Source organism: Chiroxiphia lanceolata, chromosome 13 (genome assembly GCF_009829145.1).
Source record: "Chiroxiphia lanceolata isolate bChiLan1 chromosome 13, bChiLan1.pri, whole genome shotgun sequence".
Taxonomy (NCBI): Eukaryota; Metazoa; Chordata; class Aves; order Passeriformes; family Pipridae; genus Chiroxiphia; species Chiroxiphia lanceolata.
The window spans coordinates 10,575,001-10,594,577 of NC_045649.1; the positions used below are offsets into that span (position 1 = coordinate 10,575,001).

General features: G+C 40.1%; 1 protein-coding gene across 4 annotated transcripts in view; it reads right to left on the bottom strand.

Annotated features, from left to right (window-relative positions):
* ZNF423 (zinc finger protein 423) overlaps positions 1-19,577 on the bottom strand; it is a 227,376-nt gene that overhangs the window by 67,462 nt on the left and 140,337 nt on the right. For all 4 annotated transcript variants that reach the window (XM_032701392.1, XM_032701391.1, XM_032701394.1 and 1 more), the window contains one exon: positions 19,436-19,520. In XM_032701392.1, the coding sequence (XP_032557283.1) occupies positions 19,436-19,520 (85 nt within the window). The remainder of the gene's footprint in view (positions 1-19,435; positions 19,521-19,577) is intronic.

Sequence of the window (19,577 nt, forward strand, 5' to 3'; positions counted from 1 at the left end):
CAGCATGGACCTACAGATCCAGACAAAATCCAAGAGGATGGCTATGCAGGCACAGCCTTTGGCCATCCCCTGCCAGTTGAGAGCTCCTGGGTGCAAGGGGAACCCCTCCCCTTTTCTGCAGTGCTCCTGCTTCGGGCCCTACACTGCCCAGGGGCCGGAGGAGCCACCACCAACATCAGGTTGGTGGAGAGAAGCCCAGATAAATCCTGAAATTGTTGAGATCACTGCCAAGTGTCCTGTTTGCTGCTGGCAGGGCTCCCATTACACCCCAGCCTCCCCAGGATCTGGATGGTAAAATGGAAAGCCAGTGGCAGTAAAACAAAAAACACCCAACAACAAGGAGGAATGAAGTACCAAATTAATAATTTTTTGAAGCATCCCAAACTCCCTCAGAGACCTGAAAGGAGCCACAGATGCTTTTGTTCTTCATGCCTGTTTATTTTTATGCCAGAGGTTCATACTACATTTTCTGTTGGAAGGATATGATATTAAAAAGGGAAAATACTTCCATTACAGCATACCTTTGCCCAAGATTTTGTTACTGCCTGACAGACAGAAACCAGACAAAGAAATAAAACAAAAGGAGAGGGGGAGGTAATGTTAAGCTTTCCATTTATTTAAAAACATATATTACTTTAAGATTCTGCTTTACTTTATGCTAAGGAAACTAACTCAAGACCTGATCAGAGTATCACTTTTCAAATGCCTAAATCCCTGTAAAGGTTTAGTGTCTGGCTGTGTGCATTTTGCTCAGTATTAACATGTTCAATGGAGTACTTTGATTTTTTTTTTTTTTTTTATCTAGACGCCAGAAGCTGGTGAATATATGCTTCATAGCTTCAGATAAACCTTTTGTTCTTCTGGGGCTGATCAGCTGGTGCTGCAGCGAGAGGGAGAGGAGGAAGGAAATTCACAGGGGCTCCACGGTTTCAAAAAGTCAAATTACCTCTGAGCCATGGCATTGCTGATAATTTAAATGAAAAAATATATATACAGGCTGCACCACACAACATCTCTACTGTTAGGACTTTTAATGAAGCCCCAGTTGTGATGACACTGAAGCAGGGAACGCTACGGTGGGATAATTACTTGGCTCCCTCGCAGCTGAGTTTCACAGATGCATTATTAACGGCACATTCCATGCCATAACGAGCACCGAATGTAGGTGGGATTCGCAAGCCCCGGCATCCGCCATTAGCAGGTTGGCGCAAACACAAATGAGTGTTTTCACAAAAGCATGCAAAGGTTGTGAAATTCCAATGAATTCTTTCACTGGAAAAAAGAGTTCAAGCTGCCATGACCGGATATGTCACCTCCCACGGCACGCCGCGCGCCCGGCGAGGCACCATGGGAAATTACAGAATCAGAATGCATTGATTTTTCTGTAGAAAATACAGGCAGCAGCCCTGATGAAGAATTAAGGAGGAAATGTAATAACCTAATTCTCCTCCAACATCCTCACACACACCCTTTCCAGCCCGGGCACCTGGCTCCTGCATCCAGACAATTGCCAGGTGAAAGACACAGATAAAAATTCACTTTCCCTTGGTAAATTTTCCCTTGGTGGTGGGACACTGGGCTGGGTGCAACACTAGCTGCTTACACCAGGGCTGGACTTGGCCCACTTTGTCTGAATGTCATCAGCTTTAGGACACATTTCCAAGAAATGCTTGTTTTATGCTACCACATGTTTTATGTTATTCTCCATGACATTCATCTCCTAAACTTTCCTTAGCTACAAACCCTTAACAGGTTTTCTCTATAGAATACTATTTACAGTATAAGAAATTATTAATAATTCCTCTTCAAACTATACTGCATATGGCTTGAAAACTCTGGAGAATACAGAAAGAATTTTCCCTCTCCTTCACACCACACACATAAAAAATACGACATTAACATCTTCCTTTATCACGGGGCAAGCTGGCCCAGCACTGCATCTACCTTCCTTCCTGGCCTGTTCAGTGGCACACAATTCAGCCATTCCCCACTGCTGCACAGTAGTGCTTATTTCACTGTTTGCTGGGAAAGTTTGAGCTAAATGCAGTTACAAAATTAATGGCAGCCCTGCTTTGCCTTTTTTTTTTAAAAAAAAAAAAGCTTCTCTTTCAAGGTGACCCTTTTCTTATTGTGTCACCCCAAGTGTTGCTGCTTGCATACTGAACCAACATTCTCCCAGTAATTAACACCAGCACTTAATGAAGTCCAGCTGCTGTGATGGCAAACTGAAGGGATGCCAACCTTTTTAAGCTAGTACTTGGGCTACTCCAGTTACAGCTGCTTTAAAACCACAGTAGTCAACTTCTCTTTGCCTACTTCTCAGAGATAATTCTTACCAAATAAGACAAGTGTTCAAGATTAAGCACTTAATAACAAAGCTTATCTCTGAACTAATATTTCAAGCTGGAAATGATATAAAGGGTTGGATCAACTTAAATGAACGCTGCAAAATTAATAAAAATCCCAAGAAGCAAATGAAAACCTAAAATGAAGATTTGCATTGTTAAATACATAAACCTTTAAAGACCCTAGAAGTGCAGTGCCAAGGGAAAATTGGAGACAGATTCTTCAGCAATATCTGTTCCTCCGAACTCGTTTCCTGATCCACTACGAGAGTCACTAACAGCCAGTGCTTTATTAAAATAATACTCTCTGCCAGTTGTTTCATTACATGCAGGGGTATGGTAGGGATACTAGGTGAGTGCTTTTGGAGACTATCTGAAAAGGTTTGTGTTATAATTCATACCATGTGAATTTTCAAAAGAACTCCTTCCACAGTTTTCCTTTACATGCGCTTTCTTGCTCTGCTCCTTAATCTATCTCTCTTAAAATACTACTTTTCCATGCAGAAGTACCAATAACATTGTCCAGTTTAAATGGGTAATTTCTAAACTCTTCTCCATTGCCAAAAAAAGGCAATTCAAAATTGCAAAAGATGCCCTCCTTGTCTTTCAGACCCGCAGATATTGCATCCCTCATTTCTGTTTTACATACCATGCAGTACTCCCACTTCAGCTGAAGAGCCATCTGATTTGGGTTGCAGAGGGATCTGTGAGCTGAGATGAGCTGAGCTTTCCCAGGGAAAGGAGCCCCAGCCTGCTGCTGGAGCTGGGGGAGGAAGTAGGGAGGGCCAAGCAGGTGAGGCTCAGACAATGAAGGGCAGAACCCTGGCAGATGTACTTAGTTTTCAAATTACTAAAAGAGATAATGGCTTTTGCTGTGATCAACAGTAAGAGGCATTTTAAAATGCAAGTGGGAAGGGAACTGACCGATTTACTTTCGTTTGAACTAATTTACACATAGGAAACGTGTATCAATTTACAAATATATTCAGCGCCAGGAAATCAACACTTCTCCCAAGCAGGGGTTAATCCAAGGCTCAAGCCCTGCAGTCAGTCCAATTTTTCCACCAGAGACCTAACATTGCGGGATCGGTATTAAAAGTACGTCCTCGATTATCCTGGATGTCCATGCCCCTGAGAATATAACTTAAAAACAAAATCATTAGCTTACACAATAAAAGTCCTTGAAAAATAAAGAAATTCTTGTGTAGAGAGCAATGCAGACTTCCAAGCACAAATTCCTTTGTTTTCCTTAATGCTAGCTTTGGACCCTACCAATGACTCAAAAGGAGCTGCACTGAACTAATTGCATAACCTGGCAGCACTCTACAGTGTGTCCACGTTGCACAGGCAGGAAGGTAGCAAAGGCTAAAAGCCAAGAACCCAACTTTGGTGTAATTTACAGAAAACACTGCACATATTACACCATCTATTTTTCTTATTGTAAGTCTGATATTAAATTATACAGACTTGCATAGGGAAAGCCAATGTTTAATTCTCCAAAAGCTGTTCTGGGCAGGCTCTACAAGGGCAAGCCATGGGAACAGGACGCCGTGGTTTCGCATGGCATGGTACAAGGCTCACAAACCTCTCGCGTGCATTGGCCTCTATGTAAGAGTCAACCATGGAAAACGGTCTGTTTACAACAAAAGGCATCTGGTAACCATGATTATTCCTGCTTTAAAACTGAGCATTTTAGATTTCTTAGCTCCCTCTTTTGTTCAGTTTTAGTTCTCATGCTTGCTGTTTTCTGCTCTGCTCTTTCTTCGTGCACGTTATAGCTCAGCATGACAAAAATCTCCATAGTTAATCACACCAATAATTTTTAAACAGGTGAGTGTTATTAGTTTCACCAAGAAAGGAGGTTTATAGGTACATTTTAAATTCATTTTTCAAATCATTCCACAAGGCAGCTACCCTGTTTCCTCTGAAATGATAAAGCTCAAAACTTGCTAGCTTGGAAACTCAAGGGAATTGTCTGCTTGAAAGTAGAGCCAGAACTGCTAAATATGGATTCATATCTAGATATTGAAACCATCCTGCTTCCCAAATGTTGGCTGTTCATGCAGTCTTTACTCAGAGTTCAGGTTCCTCTAACATGTTGGTGGTGCTCAAATGCATACAGACAGTAGGGTCTGCATCCATGAAATTAAAGGTATTTTCTCTTCTGTCCTGGAGGCTGCTTTTTAAAGTTACTGTGTGCCAGCACTCTGGGGTTAAGTAAAGTATGTACAATAACTTATGAAGAAAAAAATAAATCCTTCATTATGAAACTGGCAGGAACTGAAGTTCCTTGTAGGATACTACCCTGTGTTCAAGATTTTAAAAGGTAAGGCCATAGGCACCTGAAAATTAACTTTCTTCTATATATTCATGAACAGAAGAATAGACAATTTAAGATTATTTATGGAAAGCAGAATCTGTAGATCTTTCAATATTGCTGATTTTACGATTTCAGCACCCTCAGACACCACTATATCTGTGTAGGTGCAGTTACCCTTGTGTAACACAGTGTACATGCTCCATAGGCATGGGAGTAACTTTATGAATTACTGTATGACAGATGTGGCTCGGTCAGGATCAAACAATAAACATGCCACAGGCATTACTTCAGAGATGTCACTGTCCCACACCAGTTTTTAAGAACAAGATTCAGGATTCTGGCATCTTGAACTTTAAACCTGCTCCTAAAACAGGCATATTTTGCTCAGACAAGACATTACTTTATTGTATAACTCAAGTATGGAATAAAGCTTTTCTTATGCAACGAAGTGGAAAAGCATGTTTCCACAGTCTTTAGAGTGTTAGCTCTCATGTTCTTCAGTAAGTTACACTTTGGATTGCCACAAGTCCAGTGCCTCCCTGCTAGCTGAGTCAAACCCAGACAAACCCAAAAGGGATGTTGTTGCTAACCCCAGATCTCCTCTCCACGAGCATGGCAAGGGCTGGCACTGCTTCTCTTGTGTTCACTTTCCAGACAGGGAAATACTAATTGTCTTTTAAAAATCTCTATAGTATTTTGTCAATATTTTTTTATTACAGTAGAGCATGTATAAATATTTTATTGTAAACCAAGGGCCTAAAATAAACAGTTTAGTAAATAGTTATTACATTACAAGGAAAAACATCTGTGGAAACTGTTTTCCATGTAATTATTCTTGCTATTTTACATTAGCTCTCAATGTGAATTTCTTTGGCTCTAATGTTTCACTTGTTCTAAATCTTCCTCCTTGTTGCTATTATTAAAATCTTAAAAAGGTGCCAAATCTTAAATGAAGAAAAAAAAAAAAAGATTCGCTAGAAATTATTCATATCACAGTGAGCCTCTACTAAACCTGGCAGGGGTGCAATATTTTCGGTGAAATTAACATAAAATATACAACTGCAAATTATCCAGGAAATAGCTGTGTTCTTTACAGTGCACATTTACATTTGGTAAAAAATGTTCTACTTATCTGTCTAGAGCAAGGCTCCAATCGCTTCCAAAGGCAGTTTTAAAGGGATAGTGATAGCTCTGCACAGGGAGCACGGTCCTTACAGCAGCTGTAACAAATAGCTGGGGGGAAAAGCGACCTTCGATAATTACTGGAGGTAACAGTCAGCACTGGACATTCCTTGTTGTGAATACTAACAATCTAATTTTAGATACAGTTCCCTTTTGGTACGCTGGATGGATTTCCTTTCTTAGGCCTAAGTTCTTTCTACTAAACACAAGAAAAACTGTAATACTATGTAAAATGCAAATTTTGCTGTAAATATTTTATAAAATTGTTGCATACATCCCAAAAGCTATAGGTCTTAATTGAGAGCAGGCTATTTTTCCAGTCAATATATGGAAATGGAAAATGCTAATTCATGTTTTTCTACTTATGAAAAACCCTAGAGAATGGCAAAACCACAAATGCACTCACTTTAATATTATAAATATAATTTGGCTCCCTCTTCGCAGTCCCTGATGTCCTGGCTTTTATCTCCCAATGGCTGCAGAGGAAGAATCAGAGAATCGCTTTTACATCCCCTGCGCAGGAAGTCCCCCCCGTGTGCTGCCAGCTTGGCAAAAGAGCAACAGCCTGAGCTCACAAACACGGCAAACAGGAACTGAAACAAGAAATTCCAGTGCTCTTACACAGGAAACAAGCCCCACATGACAGCAAACCTGCTCAGGACAAGCAGTGTGCACACTCAGCCCCGCTGGTCAGAGCGGCCACTGCCATGGGCCAGCTGGGTGGAGGAGCAGGGCTGTCCCCACACTGTCCCCCAGCCCCATGGCTCTGCCTTGCATTTATTTCTCTCCCTTCAGAGCAGCCAGTGGCTTGGACAATAAAGCCTGGAAACAATCTCTCACAAGTTGTACTGAATATGACTAAAAGTCATTTAGCCTGCTCCAGCGTACGATTACTTGCGCTTGCCTTTTTCCATTCACTTTTCATTTCCTTGTCAAGGAAAAGACTGGGTTTTGCTTTTTCTAGAAATCATTAGGCTGTTAAAACTCTCCAAAGGTCACTGATGCTGGCTTTGAAGAGTGAAAATGATATTATTCCCCATTAGACTTTTAATCTCATGATTAGAGCTAAAGTTAACATGGCTGTTTCATTTTCTACCAGGCAAGAGTAAACTAATTTTTTCTTTCTCTACCAGAATACTTAATGGCATCCTATCTTGATGAGCAACATCTCATAGTTAAACAGTGCAAACAATGGAAATGCAAAACACTTGGAAGAGGGGTTTTGAATTTTTAAATGCTATTGATTAACCGTGAAAAGTCTTACAACATGCAGCACAGCAAAATCCACCCATGGAAATCCCACATGAGTCAAAGTCCCTGCTCTTGGCTGGCAAGACTACAGTCCTTGCTGGCACAGCAGAGGGACAAGGCAGGGGAGGATCCATTTCTTCTCAGTTTGAGCTCTTACTCCTACGTTCCCTAAAACTTACCCCTACAAATGTTTCTGAACCCAGTAATGCGAATGAGTGTGAGTGGGACCCAACATGCCAGTAAGAGCTACTTGCCTGAGTGAAAACCACTCCCTTAGGCTCCTCATGGATGTTTAGATTTGTGAAAACCTTGTAGAAGAGTCTGTGAAGCAAGAATTTAGAGGTGCATGCCAGTTTCAAAACCCGCTGTACAGCATTCACTATTATAGGCAGACACATGAAAAAAAATTCAATTTTCTTCATTCAAGACAGACTCTGATAACCAGCTAGTAAAACTCAGACTATAATTTCTTATTCAGTGTTCCACATGAGATGCATTTTGCTGAATTTAACATGTTTTGCTGTTAATGGATTTCACAGTGTGTTGCCATTTTTATACAGCTGTCCAAATAAAATGTTTTGTACAATGATGTGCTTTTACTGTATTGCTAGCTTGCAAATGGCAGCCACTTCCCCAGTTTAAGCCTTATGAAAATGGGAAAGCTCTTTGACTAGGCCTTTGACTAGACTCTTTGACTAAAATACATATTTTGGGTCTCTAGAGTTCTTTTCCTATTAAGTCATGTTCAAACAAGAACAAAGATACAAGATATATATAATTACACATTGTACATTTATGGTCTAATAGTATTTCCACTGGAAGGAAAAATCAAACCTCAATCAATTGATAATAATAAAGGAGTATCGAGTCATAGTCCTAGAGGTAACAGAGCCACACCTTTGTGTTAGCTGAAATCAGGCCTCATAGCCTGCATGACAAATGTCTCTTCTTTAAAATTGCAGACTGATATTTAGATTGCATGGACTAGTAGTGCACAAAACACAAACCACTCAGTGGTTAAAGTTTCCAGGCAATGTCTGTGCTGAGCTCCAGAACTGCTAGCCTTCACTATCTTTTCGCTGCTTGGAAGTGGAGCATTTACAGGCAACTGCACATTTCTCTATCAAAACAGGCAGTTCAAAAAATACAAAGTTTTCCCCACATCAACTCTACATGGACTCTTGGACACCCAAAGCTGACGACTTATGGACAGAAATCTCCCACAATCAAAGGGTATGATGGTACCTGGACATCAGATGCCTTGACAGTGGATATTAACACTGCTTACATGCTTACAGGAAAAAAAAAATCCATAAAAGTTTCAATGAAAACATTAAAAGAACCTGTCTTTCCTTTGAATAATGCTTTAACAACATATTTAACTTTTCCAATACCTCGAATATTTTTGTAGTGTTGGATTTCTGTAGTAAAATTGTCCATCTAGATTTTCAAATAGAATTTAAAGCAAACTAAGTAAATAAATCTCATGATTTAAATTCCTCATTCCTTGAAAGTTCATCATTCAGGTTTAATAAAAACATTGTTGGTTTCATTTTTGGGTACCTTGAAATTAGTCTTCAAAGGAAATTCTTTCCATTGATGTTCTTTAAGTGAAGACATAGCTACTACCAGTTTTAAAAGATTTTACAGGTGAAGGGAAAGTTGCTTTGCTTTCCTTTTTTCACCCCAAATCCACTTTTCTTTTTTTAAAACACTGAATCGAAAGTTGATCTATCCTTTTTTTTTTTTCCTTCTTTTTTTTTTATTAGAAAAAGGAGGATAAAAAGAGAATTTCTTAACTAGAAAGTAAACAAGGAGAAAATGTCACTGGAATACTTCTTTCCCTTCGACTTTAGCTATCTATATCCGGCCCAGCTTGAATCAGTTACTGTTCATTGCATGAGGTTTCATCATTTAACTTTTGTTGCCAATATTTATTCCAGGATATAACTCACAGTCATGGGGTTTAAGAAATATTTCTCCATACCCCGATAATACGTGATATTTGATGCGTGCAAAACATAACGGCAGAGGACACGCCAGTGGTGCTAGTTGATGTTGATCCTTTAAAACACCCAAACTCTATTTGGAGCAAAACCTAAAACCTATGGATCTGCCTAGCCTGAACCATGCTAAAAAGCTTCCCAGTGAATACAGAACAGGATAAAGTCATCATAAGATCTAAACACTTCACAGTTACACATACAATGTTCAAAAGACTTGGTCATTTTTAAGGCCCTTGACTGGCCACCAGACGATGAATGATGTACAGCTGAAGGTAGGATTAAGTCCCAAGTAGGCTATGAATGACTAAAGTGGGATGTAAACATGTCAGCAGTGTGCTATGCACTTCCTACCTGGTACCACTTTTTGTAGTCTTCTCTATCAATTCAGGAGGTGCAAAAGAACGAAACACTGGACCAAACTGGCTTTGGCCTAATTCTACAGGAAGCAAAAAGGCTCAGCTCCTCCCCACAGGGTCAGCACTTCATTCACCCCATCTGTCCCTGGATTTGTGCCAGCAGGACAAAACACAAAACACAAGGCAGAGATTGTCCCCCTGTACTGGGCACTGGTGAGGCCACAACTCGAGCTGTGTGTCCAGTTCTGGGCCACTCGCAACAAAAAAGGCATTGAGGTGCTGGAGAGAGTCCAGAGAAGGGAACGGAGCTGCTAAAGGATCTAGAGAGTAAATCCTACAAGGAGCAGCTGAGGGAGCTGAGGGTGTTCAGCCTGGAGAAAAGGAGGCTCAGAGGAGACCTTCTCACTCTCTACAACTCCCTGAAGGAGGTTGTAGCCAGGTGAGGGTCAGCTTCTTTTCCCAGGCAACAAGCGAAAAGAGGAATTGGCCTCAAGCTGTGCCAGGGGAAGTTTAGGCTGGACATCAGGAAGAATTTTTGCACTGAAAGGGTTGTCAGGCATTGGAAGGGGCTGCCCAAGGAGGTGGTGGAATCACCATATCTGGAAGTGTTCAAGAAACAACTGAATGTTGCACTCAGTGCTCTGGTCTAGTTGACAAGATGCTGTTCAGTCAAAGGCTGGACTCGATGATCTTGGAGGTCTTTTCCAAATGATTCTGTGAAATGGGTGAAAAAGACAACTATGGAATTACAGTGAGGTGTTTTGGCTTGCAATGGAGCTCTGTCTTCTGAAGAACATGGTATTCATACCCATGATTTCTTTGAGTTTTTCAGTTGTGGTAGGACAAAATTTTTTCATTTATAAAATCATGATCTGCCAGTTCTTTTGACATCACTGCAGGAAAGTCTGACAGGGACAGCCTGAAGTCTTTTTCCTCAAGTTTACTATGCAATCACATGGTAGTTATTGGCTGTCACAAGAATGTAATTTTTTTTCATTTTTTAACTAAAGAAATGTAATTTTTAAAATGCCACACAGTGAATCTGCCAAGTCAAAATATTCAATTAAAACCCTTCTGATTTTTGAAAAGGCCCAACGCTGTCAAAATTACTAATAAATTGAACAAAAAGAAGTCTGTGACAAAAGCTTGCTATACAAGGAGGTAGCACATCTGGCACAAACTACAGAGACCAATTGTGCAAAGGCTTTATGTGTGCCAGGAGCCTGGAAACACAGAAAAAAAAAAGGTAAAAGCCTTAAATAGTTTACAAGGGCTTCCTTCATGGGGATCACCGTAAGGAATCTCAGGATAGAAAAGTTTTCCTCCACAAAAGAAAAAAAGAAAAAAAAGGTGCCAGTACCCCAGACAGAGCATCCAGGGAGGCTTGTATTTGATTTTACTTACTTGTCAGCTATGACAAAACAGAAGTAATTTTTAAGGGTCATGTCAGTTGGTAACCTCTTGTTCTAGGAGACCAGATTAAATCTTCCCCAAGGTTAAGGATGCTGTTGAGTTTGAACTATAATTAAAGGCAATGGGCCAACTGTCTCACTTTGAAGTCAACCAAGTAACAGGAGGTACAAATCTGGACCTTTAGCATATGAATAAACCCCTTTTCTCTGATAACTAGAGCCAGGGTACAGCATATGCACACCAGTACCCTTACTGATTCAAAACCAGAGGGTTGTTCCATAATCAAAAGAAGAGAAATAAACATTTTAGGTCCAGTGCTCAAAAGTGCTGAATATTGAACCAGATATTCAGAAAGAATGAAATCCAGAGTTTTATCAGTAGAAAAGGAATTTAACTACAGATTACTAATATTATATACATTCTTTTCTCATTTTCCTATGGCTGGAAACAGTCTGGAACCTTGTCTAGGTTTCCCCAAAGAGGTAAAAAGAGTATTTCATAACTCTGCCTAAGCTAATTCCTAGCTAACCCAGTACAGGTTTTTCCAGCTTCACTAAACATTCATTCCTTTGTTCCTTATTCACTTCTCATGTATCATCTGTCTTTCAAAAAAACGCACAAAGCTTTCTGTCAGTCAAGAAAGGTAGTACTGGTACCTGATGTTTCCAAACATTCATTTGGCAAATAAAGAAGAAATGGGGATAACAGCTACTTTATCCAGATAAAACTGTTATCTGTTAGTAAGTTCCGGTAAAGAAATCATCAACACCTGATTTTATGGACATAACTGATACAGACATTAGTCCCACATGAGGAGAAGGACAATGTCCTGAAAACGTTACTTATATGAAGTCTGAAGACTACACCTAGAAATGGTGGTGGGTGTTTTCCCCCCTCCACTCCCAAGATATATTCTGGCGGTTTTTTCCTTAAAAGTAGGACACAGAGGGGTGCTGACCTCTCCACCAGAAAGCAGAGTCATTTTGCCATCTGCAGGGAAAACCCAAGCCCCATATGGTGAGGACCTGCTTTCTTTTCTATATTCAAGATTAGCAAAAAGGTTGGCTAAGAAATTTGTTCGTAAACTTAGAAATATAGGGCCCCACACATATCAAATATCTGAGAATAAGGCAGAAAGTATCTCTGCAGACTTTTATACACAAACATACAACAGTTTTCAAGGTTCATTAATAAAATGAAGACCAAGTTACATATTCAGAAAAATTACTTCTACACAGGGCTAAGTTTAATGAAAAATAGCATTTTTTTGCTACACTGATGTTGAAAGAGTGGGGTTAGATTGAGGTGCTTGCTAAAGATAACTTTGAAGAAGTATCACACTTAGAACTCAGACTGATTGCAGAAAAGGTGTTTTATCAACTGCTCCCTTTATGAATAAATATGAAACTACCAGGAAAATGTTTAAACAGGTGTAATCATCACTGCATATGAAAATTGAGTTTGGCGGCTGTAAGGAATCTTAACACGGTTAAGAAAGAATGAAAGCAATGTAAAACTGTGATCACAGCCGATTATGTATGTATCATGCAAAACAGGAATGTTGTCATAGCAGCTATAAAAATGTCAGTGAAAACTGAACTACTATTACCAGGTTGTAAATGAAATGAAAAATGCAAAAGGAATATGTGAATGAATACATTGAGGGAAATGTTATTTCTTTCCTGATAGATAAACAAGCAAAAATAAATAAATTCTCGTGAAATGGAGTAATTTGTGTGAACAAATATGCATAGATAACAATTGCAGGAGGCCACATATGCACGGTACAACTGGATAAAATTATTAAGATTTTGGATAAGTAATTATCCAGCCTTAGAAAGGAAGGAACAGTAAAAATGTAATGTTTTGAAACCAGTTTCAAAGTAAGAAACCAATTAAGTAATAGATTATATTAAAGGCCAATGTTGTTTTATACTAAAGGGAGTTGCTTCTGTTTGTTAGCAATGGCAACTTGGCTTTCAGGACAATTACACTGGTAAAAAGTGTGACTTGTAAAACGAAACACTTCTAGCCTTAAATACATTATACTAATTACAACATTTAATTACTTGTACAGCTGGTTAATGCTAAAAGTAATGAACACAAAAATACCAAACCAGGGCTTAGAGTTGGACAAAACACCAGGAGGACCTTATTGACATGAGCAGATCCCTCTGCCCAAGAGCCCGAGCCAGCAGCAACCTCTACCTGGGCAAAGCCTCCTGCAGCAGCACCAACAGGGCTCCAGCCATCCCACAGCACTTTCATTCCCTGGGATTAAGGCTCTCATGGGCATGTGGAGACATCATGTATGTTCTTCATCTCTTAAGGTAAGTACACTTTGCTTTTTAAAAAAAAAAAATTAGCCTTTGACAATAGGTAGACACTGTAAAATGAAAGTCTAGTACATATTCTTTATTAAAGCAAGTCCACGTAGAACTGGATACTGAAGCAAGGTCTGAGTAAGTATATGAAGGTTGTACCTTCATTTCTGCATTAAAAGAGCAATTATTTGGAATATGCTTTACAAACATTGAAGTTAAAAAAAACATTTCTGAGTTCCTAATGTGTCCATAATTAATTCACACATTCAGCTGTTGAGTTCAGAAATATGTTCCTGTTGATAATTTGCAAGTAATGCTTCAAAAACAATCTGGCACATTTTTATTTGCCTTAATGCCTGAAAGCTATTACCAAGATAGTGCTTTACAATGTCATCATCATTGCTAAGATGTACACGCTTTAACTAACAGCAGTGCTTAGACCCGAAGAGCTCCCCTCAAGAACTGAACAGTTTTGTCTCAGGACACAAAGTCATGACAGTATGTTACCAAACAGAATCACAGAACCATTCAGATCAGAAAAGACCTCTGAGATCATTGAGTCCAACCTTTGACTGATCACCTTGTCAACTACACTGCACCACTAAGTGCCACATCCCGTCATTTCTAGAACACGAATAGCACCCTTAAACTTTAAATCAGTTGGAATCCAAGTATTGTGTGAAACAAAATGTGTAGGAAAAAAATAGGAATTTTACAAGAATTAAAGATGCCCTTCTTCCAATATTGACAACATTTATTTCACATAAAATAAAACATGTTTTATTATAAGAGAGATTCTGAAAAGTGTTAGCTGTCTTCAACTCGATGAGAAACGGGAACAAAGTGCTTCACCAGATCAGGCCTGAGTATCAGAAATGCTTCCCATCCTCATCAGAAGAGACTACCCAGGGCTAGTCTCTTTACATGTATAAAAGTCATTTCTGCAAAAATGATGCTTACCTACATCCTTGTCACACAGCCATGCACTCAGAATCTACTGTGATGGGGGAAATTCAAGACCATCCAAAATGAGTCTGAATTTTTATTCGTATAATATATAAATTAGCAATTTTGTTAAGACCGGAATTTTTGAAAACTATGAAACATAAATCAAAAGAAAAAACTGTTTGCTTCAATTTTTAAACAGAAGAGGAAAACATAACTGGGAATATATGAATTTATGCTTGATTTTAAATACTATCTCAACCCTTTCACCCCTGTGCTGGTTTCATCTTAGTGATTGAGCTTGGTAACAACTGCTAATTCTTCCAAACATAAAATCAACCTTCTAAATTGCTCCTTTTTAGAAAATCATTTCTATAGTTATTAATTCAGTTTGGCCTCTTATGAGCACCCAACTGAATTCATTATTTTTAAATATTACGTAATTTTAAAATGTTAACAAAATACCAAACCTATAGGTGGTCATTTTTTTGTTTAGAACACTCGTATGCATTTGAAAGAAATGTAACTGTGGATGGATGTTTCCCCTCCTCTTTGTGTTTAAGTCTGGCAGAGTGTTTCCAGAACTTGAAACATGATCTCCAAGGGCAGGAAAGGTAATTAAGATCCTTGGGAGTCCTGCGCTACATACGATGTATGATATGTCATGGCTTAGGGCAGTACTCCGAAAACTCTCCCTGTTCCTCCACAGCGCTTAACTTGCTTGCCCCCATCACATCAAACAGAGAGGTATTTGTCCAGGCTGCAGTTCAAGAACCAGGCCACGGAACAATCTCACTGCGACTTCTGGAAGCTTTCCCTTCAGCGCTCCCTTTTGTCCCCAGTGGCTCCCAAAGCACAGACAGGGCCTCATGCTTCACATCGCACACACTGCAGCACATCCAGCCTGGCCCCTCCCTCCCTCGCTGCTCACCAATGCTCATACGAGAATCTAGACTGGGAGCACTGGCAACTGCACAGGTAAGGACAGGAGCAGCACCAGGGCAGAGCTCTGCTGAGCTCCGAGGACTCAGCCAGCCTCCCATGACCCCATTAACATTTGCACTCCTTCGGAGCCAGAAAGAATGTTAGAGCAATCCCAGTGTTAGAGCACAAACCAGGAATCATTACTTTCCCTGTTCCAGCACTAACTGAGCCCCAGTTGAGTTTCCTGTGCGTGTTTACCAGGAAAGAATGGGAGAAAGAAGGGTTGGGACAGATGTTCATCTTCTTTGAATGGAAAACATCCCCCATCTAATAAAGAGAAGTACTGCTATGGCCACTTCTCTTATGCAAACAGCTGAGAACTCCAGCAGGGATCCAAATGTGCTTCCCCTTGATCCTGAGTGAACTGACCCACTTGGAGAACAAGTCTGTGGAATTTCGTGCACCCTGACAAATATTAATTAGGGCACTCAGCCTGGCTGTGGGAATAGCACAGCTGTAAAAACCCAACAGGAAAACCCTGGGCGTAATCCTTATGTCCCTATGCAGGGCTCTGAGCGGGTTTCCCTTGGCAGTGCACAATGGGAACAGTCACTGCTCATTTGCCATGGGGACTCAGCGGTGACCCCGTGATGGAGGCTGAAGTTCCATGGCTCCCCCAGCCTCTGGGGAGAGGCTGCACTGACAGATTTCCACACTTCTGGCTGCTGCCATGGCTGCTCAGTGCCCCCCGTAGAGCCCACGGCCGCGAACGCCCATCCTCCCCTGCATCTAATAGAGACGGCACATCAGAGGCAGTGGTAGGTGGGGAGATGAGGGGGAGAAGCTTTAAACATTGCCAGGTCAGCGCAACAGGAGGTAAGCAAGTACAGAGGCTGCAAGAACTACTGAAAGTTTTTGATATAGTCCCAGGTGGACTCCCCAATGCCTGTAAATGTTTCAAAGGGGGATCCCCTTTCTGTGGGCATGGAAATGTTTCAAAGGAGCCCCAATCGGTGCAATGTTTCAAAGACCACTGCTCTCTAAAAATTCCAACCAGAACAGCCCCCCTTCCACCAGCTGAAAAGCTTCCTAAACAGATTCCTTCCTGGCTAACCCCAGCTGAGGAGGTCTGTTCTGCTGCACAGAGCCCTTCTACTGGCCCCAGTGAAGCAAACATCTCCCGTTTCCCTTCTCTGGGGATGTATCCAGCCTGCTCCTTCCCTGGGGACCCCATGCAGGACCCAATGTGCCTCTGTGTTTGTGCACAGGATATGAAGGCTAGAGCATGGAAGGGTAATTTTTCAAAGCAGTGTGTGGGAGTAGCACTGGAAATTCCCTGCATATGCTTTGAAAAAAATAAACCCCCCTACCTCCATGAATTATGAACAGGGCCTGTGACTCCAGGCTGAGGAGCTGAGAGGTTGAAGAGGCAGGCACAGCCAACTCAACTGGAAGCAGTTTTTAAGACTATGATGTCAAATAATTGAATTCTTTAATCATATTATGGACACTCACACTTAACAGGTATAGCTGCTACAGAACAGGGATTCCTTTGTTGACAGCCACTTGAGCAGAATAAAATTGTAAGCAAGTGCTTAGGATATCTCAACTATTGATTTTGTGTTTCTCAAAGTATGAGAAGGAAGTGCTGCTGAGAGGACATGGATTATCAAAGCCAAGGGATTTTTTTTACCTAAAAATTACATGTCAAGGCTAACTTCATTGTCTTGGTTCACCTCAAATTCAAAAGAGAGATAAAAATCTCTCCCTGGAAATGCTTATCCTAGTCAAACTCTTATCTTAGATTGGTATCAATCATTCATTTTCCCCAGACAGCATCTCAATGACTATATTAAACCAGACACCTTAACTTCAGACAGATACAAGTTCATTGAGATAATGCCAGCCCTAAGCTCCTGAGGACACACAGTCTGAGAGCAAGCTCCACCTGTCCCCCAAACCCCTGTATGTTCACCCTGAGATCTCAGTGTCCACCCAGCACTAACAAATCCTCCTCTGTAGATCTTATATGGACAATGACATTAAAAATCCCTGTGAAACAGACCTGGGCTGCAGAAACAGCTCTACTGGCTTCTGTCTCTCATTGCCCATCTGGCTAGACTTGATCTAACACAGAGAAGGGAAACTCTTGCACCCCTTATTTTATAAGAGAGAAACCAGCCTGAGCAGTAAAAGGAGGCATGTCTCTCCTGAGGTCTGAACAAAGGAACAAGGCTCTCAGGCTGTGATCAAAGGGCACAGGAGCAAGCCCAAGAGGCAGTCCAACACTCTCCTTACTATTACCGACTCAGAACTACGCAAATTAACACCAAAAATCTGCACAGCATTTATTACTGGAGAAATGGTGACATCTAGCCTCTTCTTTCCCCTTCAGTATTCCCCAGCAAAGAACAAATACCAACAAATACAAGTGAGCAAACTCACTGGCAACACCTTTTCAGAAGCACTTGCATGTCCTGAAGGAGAGGGGGTCCAAGTGCCTTGTAAACCAAGATGCCCAGAGTGGGAGGAATCTTGGCTATTTCAGGTTTCTATACTGCTCTCTTTCCTAAATTGCACTATTAAAAGAAGTGACAACCTGAACTTAATGAACATTCTCAGACTGTACCTCAGCAAAGTAACAAGAAAACATGACACCACAAGGAATAATCACACATTTTCTTACCATGTCCTGGTATTTACAATGTCCTAGGTGTAGAGAACCAGGCTCACATGTACCTTTGTATTTTTATAGAGTTCTTCCAAATATGTATAATAACTTATGTACAGCTTCAAGGAAACAATGTTCCTTGAAACAGTTTTCATGAAAAGCAGCACCACATTTTTCTCAGCCTTCTACTCCTATTGTTTTCCAATAGTACTAATAGTGAACCTTGTAAGGTCATGTAGATAATTCTGTATGATTCCAGACAGCACTCACTTGAGGACCTACATATATAAACTACATGCATCAGTTAGTAGAATGAAAAAATGAAAAAATCATATCTTTCCAAAAGGAAAAATTATTTCCCTTTTAAATCAAGCAGAACCTTAACTCAGTGTTTCAAGACCTTTGTATTTAAAAATCATTTGCTAGGTACTGGATCACAAATTAAGTTAAAAAAAGTGCTAAGCTTGCCTACTGACTTCTTTCTTAAAAAAAAATCTAGGGGGGAGCTACATGAAATCACTACGGTCCAATTAATAAGGAACTCACTCTTCAAGCTTGCAAACAAGAGATTACATTAGCACTTGCTACAAAAGCAAACATTTTTAGATATCTTCATCTTAACCTGCTTGACATTAAGTAAAAACTCCTGCCTGGGTCTTGGATGAAAATTATTGTGACTGACATGCATACTTTTCATTTGGGGGTTAGAGTTTGAAGACTGTCAGCCCACATTTCTCTCTCTTTCTGGTATTTATGCATAATCCATTTCAAAGCTAATAGGAGTTACAACTTGAATTGATGGGAAAATAATTTCCTAAATGTAAAATTGCTGAAGGAAAGCCATTAGGCTTATGGGAGATAAATGCTGCACATGAAGGTATGAGACACACAGAGAGCACTGTAGGGTCCTTGAAGAGTCTCACCCAACATATGCCTACAGAGGCATGTGCAAATAACTCCTTGTGGTCTATGCATCAAAATAAACTGACCTCTTGGGCCAACACATATATTTATAACATCTGTACAGACAGGAAAAAACCTTTCTTTCTGTTCACCAGAAAAGCAATCATACAGCTGCAGCAGAAATACAACCCATCAGATCACAATAACGCTTTTACCAACTCCTGCAACAGGACTGTAGTAGAAGGCAGAAAGCACTGAATTTTAAAACACTTGTATGTCTGAAAAGTTGAACTTCCTGAAGTCCAGAATTGTTGGAAAAAGAAAAAAAAACCCACTGAAATAACTCTCTAAATGTTTTGTTTTGACAATGTTCCGCAGGAATTCACCACACTTAGCTGGGAAAATGCTAGCAGTTACATCTATTCAATGTCATGACATACAAAATTGAAACATAATTGCTCCTAAGTGGTTGACAACTGGTAAGTACTTTTTACACAGATAGAGAGAAATTTATGCTATCAAATGGAAGATACTGTCAAAAGTTTGATTTTAATATAAATGAAAATGCTACATGAGGACTCAAAAGGATAAGGAAAAAAACCTCAGCAGTAACACTTTTACAACCACATATTTAAAAAGCTTTGAAGTGAAGAATCATTACATCAAAATCATTTTCCTTGAAAAATAAAAAAATAAATTACAGTATGAATATTAACAAGTTATTCGAATAGTGAATTTCAAAGAGTAGCAAAAAATAAGCAGCCAATGAGTGGCCTAGTGTAAAGAATGTCTTACCAATCATATGGTTAGCGACATGGATTTGTATCTCTCTCTCATTCTCAAAGGTCATCTGGCACTTGATGCATTGATAGGTCTTTTTCTGTTTAATAACCAAAAAGAGATTAGAGAAAACTGCACTGTAGCATAAGGCAAGTGT